This window comes from Bos javanicus, chromosome 9 (assembly GCF_032452875.1).
Source record: "Bos javanicus breed banteng chromosome 9, ARS-OSU_banteng_1.0, whole genome shotgun sequence".
In the NCBI taxonomy this organism is placed as follows: domain Eukaryota; kingdom Metazoa; phylum Chordata; class Mammalia; order Artiodactyla; family Bovidae; genus Bos; species Bos javanicus.
Genome location: NC_083876.1, coordinates 70311394 through 70323854, shown reverse-complemented (window position 1 = coordinate 70323854; position 12461 = coordinate 70311394). Strand labels below are relative to the sequence as shown.

Genomic DNA, 12461 nt, shown 5'->3' with positions numbered 1-12461 from the left:
TGACAACTGTCGGCAACTTGACTATGTGAAACCTTTCATCCACCCACTCACTGGCAGCAACTTCCAAAGTTATTGGTGATCTCCAACCTATCTTCCTTCAATATTATGTGTTGCAATTCAAAGAGTACTAACTTAAGGGGTCAGACCAGCCTAGTTTCAAATCCCCGTCTACCACTTCCTAGCCATGATTGGATTTGCTGCAGAATCCTCCGAGTCTCAGTTTTCTCCTCTGTCAAATGGAAACAGTAACATTTACCTAATAGATTTGTTATAAATAGTAAGTGAAATATGTGAACTGACTCAATAGTGGCTGGTAGGTAGGAGGAGCTAAATAAAAGACAGATGTTACTATTGTCGTTCCTATAGTGCTTTGTGAGCTTGGCAACTTGGTGTTGGTTTCAGCACTCACTTTGTATATAAAAAAGCACTTATTCTTTTAAAATTAGTTATATTGGAGTTGCTTTTCTGCTATACAGCAAAGTGAATCAGCCATGTGTGTACATATATCCCCTCTTTTTTGGATTTCCTTCCCATTTTGTTCACCACAGAGCACTGAGTACAGTTTCTTGAGCTATACAGTAGGTTTTCATTAGTTATCTATTTTATGCATAAAAGTCACTTACTCTTAAAAGTTTTTTTTTATTTTATTTTAAGAATTTTTAAAGTTATTTGAAGCTCCTTTAAGCACCATCCAGCCTCACATAATCTGCCCCCTTGCTCTCTAGTGCCCTCTTGTGGTGCCTCAGTGAAAGCCACTAGTTTCTGCAGCAGCCTTGCTGTGTGCTGTGCTTAGTCACTCAAGTGTGTCCCACTCTGCAACCTGAAGGACTATAGACCACCAGGCTCCTCTGTCCATGGGATTCTCCAGGCAAGAATACTGGAGTGGATTGCCATGCCCTCCTCTAGGGAATTTTCCCAATGAAGGGATCAAACCCAGGTCTTCCACATTGCAAGTGGATTATTTACCTTCTGAACCACTAGGGAAGCCCAGGGTAGCTGCCCTGGGAGAAGCCAATCCTCATTTGCCCTTAGGGGCTCCTATCCAGAACCTAGCTAGTAGAGCTCAGTACAGCCTACAGGGTTTGGCTTGAACTTAAAGAAAAGAAAGTGAAGTCGCTTGGTCGGGTCCGACTCTTGGCGATCCATGGACTGTAGCCCACCAGGCTCCTCTGTCCATGGAATTTTTCAGGCAAGAGTACTGGAGTGATATTCCATTTCCTTCTCCAGGGGATCTTCCTAACCCAGGGATTGAACCTGGGTCTCCCAAATTGCAGACAGACACTTTACCATCTGAGCCACCATGAAAACCCCTAGGCACATAGCAAAATCCTCACATGTGCCTGAATATTTAACTAAAGACATATTAGCAGTTCCCTGTCCCCCTTGGAGTACTGATGCACCCAAATAAGTATCAGTTCAGTTCAGTCGCTCAGTCATGTCCGACTCTTTGCGACCCCATGAATCGCAGCACGCCAGGCCTCCCTGTCCATCACCAACTCCCGGGTCCATCGAGTCGGTGATGCCATCCAGCCATCTCATCCTCTGTTGTCCCCTTCTCCTCCTGGCCCCAATCCCTCCCAGCATCAGGGTCTTTTCCCATGAGTCAACTCTTCGCATGAGGTGGCCAAAAAAGCGCCTTCCCTGTTGGCTCAGTGGTAAAGAATCTGCCTGTCAAATTCAGGAGCTGCTGGAGACATGGGTTTGATCATCGGATTGGGAAGAATACCTGGAAGAGGAAATGGCAACTCTCCCCAGCATTCTTGCCTGGAGAATCCCATGGACAGAGGAGCCTGGCAGGCTACAGTCCTTGGGGTTGCAAAGACTCAGACACGACCAAGCATACATGCACACACACGCAAATCAAATTTGACATGGAGACTATAATCTCAGAAAATCCTGGGCTGCCCTTCTGTGTAATTGTTATACCATGTGTGAACAGTAACTGTCATTTTGAAGCAAAATAGAAAACAGTTTCTGTCTTCAGGGTATACAGTCCTCTAGAGATGAGTGCAAGCACAGCCATGTGCAAGGTCATTTTCTGTGAATGTGATGTTAAAAATGTACTTGTGGGTTAGGCATAGCAGGGCTCACTATTCCACACAAAACAAAAGCTGGATTTAAAAATTCAGACCGCCTGGCTGCCCATTCAAATCTCTACCTAATGCCTACTGCTTCTCTCTTTGGCTGCCTTGACCTTTCCTATTAAAAAAGTAAGAATGAATGAGAGACTATATAGAAAATCAAAATGGCAAGACTTAGGAGGAAATAGCTGAAAAGACTTCATCTTTTTATGCCCCGCGACTTCACTTTCACTTTTCACTTTCATGCATTGGAGAAGGAAATGGCAACCCATTCCAGTGTTCTTGCCTGGAGAATCCCAGGGACAGCGGAGCTTGGTGGGCTGCTGTCTATGGGGTCGCACAGAGTCAGACACGACTGAAGTGACTTAGCAGCAGCAGCAGCAGCAGCAAAGCAAGGTTTTTAAATGAATTGTTTGCATTTGAGTAGTTAGGGCTAAAAGCACAAGGATGGATGAGCTCTAAGACAGCAAACTCTTGAAAACACACAAAGGATCACTTTGTCAGATGAACAGAAGGCTCTACGAAACTTGTAACCAGTGGCCACCCCTATAGTCCAGCTAAGCCAAGTACGGGATTTGTCTACCTTCTCTGGCAGTAAGGCTTTTTGAGGTGTTAGAATGTGCTTAGCTCATTCCGGTTTCCTGGACAGTGTTCTGAAGGGAACTTACAGAAAGGACAGTCGAATGAACATAGTCACCTTACTCATGCTTTCAGGACCAACATCACCACTCATTCTGTTTTCAGCAGTTTCCAGTCTCCTTCTAATTTGAATCACTACACATCACATCACTACAATGACTTTTTCTCTCCTAAATTCTAATGGTAAAATTCTTATTAGAATTTGATTTTAATCACTAAAATAAAGTGTCCTTTATTGAGCCTTCCTTTGTGCCTAGTACTATGCTCTGCACCATATAGATGATAGATAGAAAGATAGGTATTACTACCTCCAGTGCATGTGTGCTAAGTTGCTTCAGTTGCATCTGACTCTGCAATCCTGTGGACTGTAGCCTGGCCAGGCTTCTCTGTCCATGGGATTCTCCAGGCAAGAATACTGGAGTGGGTTGCCATGCCCTCCTCCAGGAGATCTTCCCAACCCAGGGATCGAACATGCGTCTCTTAAGTCTCCTGCATTGGCAGGCAGGTTCTTTACCACTTGTGCCACGTGGGAAGCCCCAATACCTCCAGTAGGGATGGGCAAAGATAACATTTTAAGGGAGACTGAAGGAGTTTATGCCTGTGTGATTTTTTTTTCCTCTGTGAGAGGGAGACAGAGAGATGGAGAGATAGAGAGTGCCAGGCAAAGTAAAGCCTGGAAGAGAGCAAGCAGGTTTTGAAACAGCTGCTACACAGAATGTTAAGGGAAACAACAAGTTTAAAAAGCAAACAACACATTAGTAAAGTCCTTCCCAGGTGGTAAGGAATCCACGTGCAGTACAGGAGATGTGGGTTCAATCCCTAGGTCAGGAAGATCCCCTGGAGAAGGAAATGACAACCCATTCCAGTATTCTTGCCTGGAAAATCCCATTGACAGAGGAACCTGGAGGGCTACAGTCCATGGAGTCACAAAAGAGTTGGATTCGACTCAGTGACTTAACAACAACGATTCTTAGAGAAGTGAATGGTTATTGCATCTTTGCTCTTGCCATCATCATCATCAGTCATCATCTCCAGAATAAATTACGCTTCAACCGCACAACAGTTACACAATTGAGAAAACTATTCCTTTGAAAAACGGATGATCATTTATGCTAGTTTCATGCCTATCAGAGGGTGTTGAAGGGTGTTTATTGATTGCATCGTCCCTCTCACCTGTGCTTGCTTAGGTTGAGCCCGTGATTCAGAAAGGCCACGAGAGTCTGGTCCATCACATCCTGCTCTATCAGTGCAGCAGCAACTTCAGTGACAGCGTGCTGGACGACGGGCACGAGTGTTACCACCCTAACATGCCCGATGCCTTCCTCACCTGTGAGACGGTCATTTTCGCCTGGGCCATTGGTGGAGAGGTGGGACCACCGATTACTGAGATGTAACAAAGTAAACTGATCACTTTTCCCCCTACGATTCTAACACTTCTAAGTAAAACTCGATGTACACTTTTTGATATGAGGGTGGGTTATTTTTCTTTCCACAGGAAATCATTCTTTCCTTAAGCCATTTTATTTGATCAACTATAGATTAATACAGATTAATACAGTTGTAGAATGTTGAAATATCATTGAGAGTGTTTGGTTTTTGAATGGAGTAGAGCTCGGAGGGACTTGCACAGAACACTGTGTCATGGAATTTTGCTCTTTTAGGGTTTTTCCTATCCACCTCATGTTGGATTATCCCTTGGCACTCCGTTAGATCCTCATTATGTGCTCCTGGAAGTCCATTATGACAATCCAACATATAAGGAAGGTGAGTATTTTTGTATACATTCTACCTATGATTTTTAAAAGTTTTGTAACTTTTCCCTTTATTTTAACAGAGTTAAACAGACCAAATAAAATAGCATTTAATGTTGTAAAAAAAAAATTAACCTATACATTTGTCATCCAAATTAGGATACCTTTTAGAGTAGAAAAGGGCACTATAAACAATTACACTAGGACAGCAGTCATTGGCCAGCAATGAGCCAGGCAAATGGGCACATGTGGTCACTAATCTTAAAAAGCCATTTGGACATTACTTACCAGAAAGTAGAAATATAGACTTTTCCCTTTACGGTGTAAATTAGTCTGAAATACATGGTGCTTATGAAACATTTTCTGTCTAAAAACACATATGAAAAACTACCATTCATCACACTAGAAAATATTAAGCATTTTGCTGTGTTGACAACTGCAGTTGACACTGGTGTAATATGTTGAAATGAAGAGGGGCAAGTATTTAAACCTGAATTTACTATGTAATATCCCAACGCCAAAAACTTAAAGGATTCCATATGAAATTATCAATAAAAGAAATTCAAGGTTATGATTTTACACTGATTTGTGCAATTTTTCAGAAAATACTGAGCACCAAGGATGTGCTGGATCTGTGCTTAATCACATAATGTCCTCACCTTCAGGGATATTATAGTGTAGCGGCAAAGGCGAACAATAAAATAATCACAACAATTAATACAAAATTATTTATAGGCTAATTGATCCAATGGGTCAGTGTACAGGTAGGTAAGTCACTGTTGCAGAAATGAGTCAATTAACTTCCAAGTGGAATGGATTTATGAGGTGTTTGGGGCCTATGCTCTCCCTCCTTATGATAACTGTGTCACAGCAAGAGGACTACCTTATCTTTCCTCCCCACCAGGCCTGTTGTTATGCTGTTCACATCATAGATTCTTAATAACTGTTTGTTGATTATATGACTGATGCATTATTAAAAGACTGGTGATAAACTATAAAGAAAGTTAATTATTAATATTTTTCTCCATCATCACATGGTTTCTAGACCCAGTGGTTTTCACCTCTATGTAAATGTTACTGAGCTTCACCTCAAAACAGTATCAAATAAAACTTCCATTGAGTTACTATATATTCTAATGAATGACTTAGAATTTTTATTTCTGTCTTCATGTTAGATAATTGTGGAATATATCATTAGATAATACAAACGTGTCTCCCGTGGTACGCTGTGTAAGTTTTTTTTGTGAATCTGGATGTTGCCTTTCATTAATCTTTGCTTGTATTCCTTTCCTTTGTGAGAGTTTAAGGAAAATCATAAAATAAATGATATTTATTTATAAATAAAATATATATAAAAATAAACCTATATCAGCTGAATATGGAAAACTTTTTCAAGTACTCAAGCTCACTTTTAATTTTTCATGTCTAAATGCTCTTGTTCCAGGCTTAATAGATAATTCTGGATTGAGATTATTTTATACGGCAGATATAAGGAAATACGATGCTGGGGTGATTGAGGCTGGCCTCTGGGTAAGCCTCTTTCACACCATCCCTCCAGGCCTGCCCGACTTCCGGTCTGAGGGTCACTGCACCCTGGAATGCCTGGAAGAGGTATGGTGTGTCTGGGTCTGTGAGCTGCTCTTCCTAGATTAATCTATGCTCGTAGAAACTGTGTTTGGAAAATTCCAAGTTTATTACTAATCTTTTTCTTGTTGTCATGCTATGAAATGATTGTTTACAATTTTAGCGAGACCTTTATTGCTTTTTAAAATCCTGAAGGCTGCAGGAGTAGAATTTTGGTGTTTTCCTTCCTTTCCCTTCCTTTGTTTGTTTCATATTGGACACTTCATTTTATCTTTTACGGTTTCAGCCTTTGTGTAGTCCCCTTTTGCTTTCTCAACTTTATTTTTTATTCATATTTGTTTTTTCCATGATTTATTTTCATTTTTTCTCATTTTCTCTGATTTATAGCTACTGACCCTTCTTTAACCAAATAGCAAAAATAACTAATATAAAATACATATTGGATAAGAGAAAACTATATATAAGTATTTTATAATGGCTGCTTCATAGTTCTTTTTTTCTTGAATGAAAGTATTTCAACATGGATCGTATTCTTTATAAATTATAGGATATTGTGGTTGTAGACAGTATGGAAGAATGGTAGAATGGAAAGGTTATGCTCTTCTGAATTATTTAGACTATTTAGACCATGAATTAAATTGCCATGACATCATTCTCTAGCTGTAGGACTGTGAGCAATTCATTTAATTTAATTCTCCCAGTTCAATTTTCTTATCTGGAAAAGTGGGAGTAGACTCTCCCTTTAAGAGTTTCAATTTTCAAGCTACCAAAATACTGGATTCTTTTTGCCAGAAGCTGTAACTGTTTGCTCACTTCCTAAAAGAAGAAAAAAGAAAGATAAGAAAAAAGAAAGATAGAAGTGATCAGTTGGTCCTCAGCAAGCATTAGTTCTTCTTCTTTCCTCCCAGCCAGTATCGCTTCACAAAGATTGGAATAAGTCAGGAAAAATCCAAATTATAAATGTCTGGCAGCTCATGTGTTGACTTAAATTGTGTTAGCTTTTCTTCTCAGTTGTCCCTCCAAGTCTGTTTTAAGGTGAACTGTTTGCACTTGTTTGGACACCTAATCAGGGCTCCCCCTGTATCTCCCGTAGGCTTTGGAAGCTGAAAAGCCAAGTGGCATCCATGTTTTTGCTGTTCTGCTCCACGCTCACCTGGCAGGCAGAGGCATCAGGCTGCGTCATTTTCGCAAAGGGGAGGAGATGAGATTACTTGCTTACGATGATGATTTTGACTTCAATTTCCAGGAGTTTCAGTACCTAAAAGAAGAACAAACAATCTTACCAGTATGAATGTTTTTATTCTTTATCACTGAATGTCATCAAAATCCTGAAGCATATACCTGCTAAGAATTAGCCAGGTTTTTCCTGGTGTAATGAATTGTTCATCCTATCCATAGCTTCAAAGCCACCCACCATGGCTGTTGCATAACCCTCACGGAATGTGTTTGATCTGTTTTCCAAAATTGAAACTTGTTTTTCTTACTATTCCCAGGGGCAACTCAAGTCGTTGATTTCAAAGGAAATAAAACTTAGGTTTTGTGCTCTAAGCACCATTTTTCTAGACTCCCCAGTTAGTAATCCCTTGGCTTGCAGTTCTGGTAATGGTAAGATCAGAAGTTTTGAAAGTTTCATTGCAATAAAAGTGAATATAAGATCACTTTTTCTTTTGACTAAGGTATTAGGACATAGCTAATTATATTACTGTGTGTAACCCGGCTGGCAACCATACTTGAAGTTCTGATGAAACAACACAGAAAGGAATCTTGTGCCTTCCAATGATGAACAATTTAAAAATTTTATGATGCTTCATTTTGTCAAATTTTTTGACATTGAGCTCAATAGTTATACAAGTTCCTACCCTACTTTTCTTCTTAAGAGTCAGATATTTGTACTATTTATGAAATGAGAATAATAGCAATATCTTTTCTACATGCAGTAATTCTCTGGTATACTCTGGGAGTAGAAGGATGAAGTTTGAGTGATCTCAAGATTCTTAAGGACTACACTCCGTTTTATGGTGTTGTCTGGTGTTGGGGCTCTCTAACCAGCTTTTTTTGGGTTGTCTCAGAGTTCCTCAACTGATATGTCATGAGAGGATATAAATGTTGAAATACTGATTCCTCCCTCTGAATATCCAGGCAGCGAGGACAAATCTGAGGGCCATTACCCAGAGCTTGCTGCTTCTGGTCTGTAACTAGCCTGTCCACTTACCTGACCTGGAGCCATAAAAAATTAGTTTATTTATGTGCAGTACTGTTCAAAAGGTTGAAAAGTACTGGAAAAAATAAGTTACTAGTAATTTGCCTCACAAGTCTGTTTTACGAAAATAAATACCTGATTAAGGACCTTTAAAGTAAATAATGTAAATAAGAAGATAATCACAGTAACTAGTATCTGTGGCCAACACTTAAGAAGTGTTTAATCTGTACTTAGAACTAAATGTGTGTTCTGTCATTTAATTTCCTCACAACAGCTGTGTGAGATAAGTGCTATTTTTATCATTATTTTTTAGATGAACAAATTGTGCCCAGATGATTCATTTCCTTACCTAAGGTCATGCAGCTAGAACATTGTGGAGTCTGGCCTGAACAAAGAGAGCCTTATTTGTTTGTTTGCTTGCTTATTATGCTAGCAAACCTAGAATTTAATAGATCAAAAGTCTACTCTTGAGTCAAATTACTTAATGCATGCATTCATATAGCAGATTAAACTGTTGGCCTACAGATGTGTTAGATAAATAAAACAGCATGAAACTCCAATCTGAAAGCTTCCACTTTTATGTTTTAGGGAGATAATCTAATTACTGAGTGTCGGTACAACACAAAAGATAGAGCCCGGATGACTTGGGTAAGAATTTTATTATTAAAATTTATTTGTGGAGGGGGAGAAATAAACTTTGATTTTAGAACAGAAAAAAAGAAAAAGCATTCCTATTTGGAAGCAAAATTCCTGACTGTCTTGAACATGAAACGTCGTAAAAGTGAAATCAGAGCTGTTTTAAGATTTTATCAGATTAACTAATGATACTATGGTAATATTTGCAGTGCAATTTATTGACTCTTTCATGAAAAGCTATCCTTAATCTTTTAGTTTTTCCTCACCGAATATTATTAATAAAAGACCTGTGGTTACTAATGACCATGCACATGAGTCTGGACTTAGATGAATCAAAACTTCAAAAAGAAATGAATTCCATGACCTTAGGGCTTCTGACCCAAAGAGAAATCTGGTTCCAGCAGATTTACTGGGGAGTTCTGCCAAACATTCAAGAAATAAATCTCTCATGTCTTCCTCAGTCTCTTGCAGGGAACACACAAAAAAGGGGGAAACACTTTCTACCAACTCATTTTATGAAGTTAGCATAATCTTAGTACTGAAACTTGACATGGGCAGTACAAGAAAGGTCAACAAGATGCACCAGTTGGAAGTCACTTGGACAATGTATTGACAAACCAAATCTCTCATTATATAAAAATGAAAGTTAGGACTGATTTGGGTATAACTAAGTAATGTAAAATTGGTTTGAATTAGAAAATACATTAATGCCATTATACATTAAGAGATTGAAGGAAAAAGACTTATGAATTATTTCAATCAGGGCAGAAAAAGCACTCATAAAATTTGTCAGTCATGGGGGTAAAAAAGGACATTTATCAAACTAAGAATAAGAGAGAATTTCCTTAACCAGCTAAAGATTAGCTGTGAAAAATCTGTAGAAAATATCAAGCTAAATGAAAGGCTAGAAGTATTTCTTTAAAATCAGGAAGAAAACAAGGATATTTATTATCACTGGTTTTATTCACTATCATAGTAGAAAAGAAATAAAATGAAATATGAAGATCAGAAAGGAAGAAGCAAAGATGTAAAACACATTATTCACAGATATTGTCATTTTCCACATCAAAAACCTCCCCCAAATTGATATACCTAAAGTTAATTATATTTTAGTATGCAGTAAACTATCTGAAGAAACTGTAATTTAAGACTATAAATTCTATAGAAATAAAATAACATTAGATGTGTTTGATCTCTGTGAAGAAAATTATTAGTTTTTAAGACATTAAAGGTCACCTAAGAGATTGAGAGGCTGTGTTCATGGATAGAAGGCTCAGGAAAAAAAAAAAAAAAAACACAAAGATAATCCTTCTTTATAAATTGGTTTATAAATTTGATGTAATTCATAAAGCTTTTATTATTTGGGGTTTTGCTGTCTAACCAAGAAACCTTCCCTTAGCCAAAGCTTTTCTCCTATTTAAAAAAATTTTTTCTAAGAATATTGCAGCTTTTTTTACATAGAGCAAGTTAATTATAAAATCTACATAGAAGAGCAAAGGGTTAAGACTTGGCAAGACTCTACTAAAAGAATAAGATGAGAAACAAATTACTAGGTATGAAAACTTACTTTCAAGCTATGGTGACTAATAGTGTGGTTTGAGTCCAGAGTTAGAACAAGTGGAATGGAATAGAGATTCTGGAAACAGACCTACAAACCCCCTGTATGGAAACTTGATTTAGGATAGAAATTGGCATTCAGGTAAGTGAGAGAGGATGGATTTTTCACTAAAGAATTCCTGGTACAATTGCCAGATGTCAAAAATAAAATTACATCTTTATCTACCACAATTCACACATAAAAATAATTTCCAGGTAAATTAAATATTAAAATGTGAAGAATAAAATTTTTAAAACCATTAGGAGAAAAATATATATATAAACAAATGTATATTATATATATATAACTTTATGACTTTGGAGTAGGTAGGAGCTTCTCAAAATATGAAAAGTACAAACTAAATTAGGAGATTGATGAGTTTGTCTACTTTAACACTTTTGGTCACTTAAAAACACTATTAGGTGAAAAGATAAGTTTTAAACTGAAAAAAAAATTTGCAACACATAAAGCATTAGTATAATTTAATTTTTTAAATTTAATTTAATTATAATTAAAAATAATTAATAAAAAGCATAACATTTAAAATAAATTCTATAGATCCACAAGACAAGCATAAGACAAACATACAATAGAAAAAGAGCAAGTGTGTCCTTCACTGGACGTTGCTGTTGATGTCAGGGAATGACTCACTTAAAGTCATACTCTCTTCAGTGGGGCAGCCAGCAACCAATGACTGGTTGATGCGAGAACACAAAAGCTTGATTCCCTTCCTACAATTTGATGTAACTCTGAGTAACCATCCAAGCTCAAAGGTAGATTAAATAGATTTACTGAGATGTCAGTTGCAGCCTCATTTGTAGATCAGCTTCTCCTTTTACCCAACCCTTTATCAAGTGCAAGGCATGATGTTTTGCAATTTGTAAAATCATTGCATATTAGCCACTATACTACATTAATGTATAGCTATAAACACTACTGGCACCCTACTCCAGTACTCTTGCCTGGAAAATCCCATGGACGGAGGAGCCTGGTAGGCTGCAGTCCATAGGGTCGCTAAGAGTCAGACATGACGAGCGACTTCCCTTTCACTTTTCATTTTCATGTACTGGAGAAGGAAATGGCAACCCACTCCAGTGTTCTTGCCTGGAGAATCCCAGGGACGGGGGAGCCTGGTGGGCTGCCGTCTATGGGGTCGCACAGAGTCGGACACGACTGAAGCGACTTAGCAGCAGCAGCAGCATGAACACTACTTGGAGAAGGAAATGGCAACCCACTCCAGTACTCTTGCCTGGAAAATCCCATGGATGGAGAAGCCTGGTGGGCTATAGTTCATGGGGTCACAAAGAGTCAGACACAACTGAACGACTTTGCTTTACATTTTTTACTTTTTATGAACACTACTACTATGTTTTCCATCTTCACTTTTGAAGGATAGAGGATTTGCTGGATACAGAGTTCTTGAATAATTTCTTTTTTCTGAAGCACTTGAATATGTAATTCCAATATCTTTTTGTTACTTCCATCACTTATGATAAAATGTCAGTTGTCCATTGTATTATTGTTCCCTGTATGCAATATATCATTTTGCCTTGCCGCTTTCAAGATTTTCTTTTTGTCTTTGGCTTTCAGCAATATGACTATAAAGTGTCTAGGTATGACTTGCTTCATAATTGTCTTTGGCATTTGTTGAGCTTCTTGGGTCTGTAAGTTAATGTTTTTCACTAAATTTGGGAGAATTCCCACCATTTTTTTCAAATAGTTTTTCCTACTCTTTTTTCCTCTTCCTTCTCATTCAGGGCCTTCGGTTGCATGAAGTGAAAGTGAAAGTCGCTCAGTCCTGTCTGACTGTTTGTGACCCCATGGACCATACAGTCCATGGAGTTCTCCAGGCCAGAATACTGGAGTGGGTAGCCTTTCCCATCTCCAGGGGATCTTCCCAACCCAAGGATCAAATCCAGGTTTCCCGCATTGCAGGCGGATTCTTTACCATCTGAGCCACAAGGGAAGCCCAA

At 38.3% G+C, this 12461-nt stretch overlaps 1 protein-coding gene across 2 annotated transcripts in view; it reads left to right on the top strand.

Annotated features, from left to right (window-relative positions):
- The window catches only part of MOXD1 (monooxygenase DBH like 1), a 97439-nt gene that overhangs the window by 68078 nt on the left and 16900 nt on the right, over positions 1-12461 (top strand). The window contains exons 5-9 of one of the 2 annotated variants that reach the window (XM_061428004.1): positions 3908-4087; positions 4382-4484; positions 5916-6082; positions 7149-7340; positions 8844-8903. In XM_061428004.1, coding sequence (XP_061283988.1) covers positions 3908-4087; positions 4382-4484; positions 5916-6082; positions 7149-7340; positions 8844-8903 — 702 coding nt within the window. The remainder of the gene's footprint in view (positions 1-3907; positions 4088-4381; positions 4485-5915; positions 6083-7148; positions 7341-8843; positions 8904-12461) is intronic. The other variant, XM_061428005.1, reaches the window with a different exon arrangement.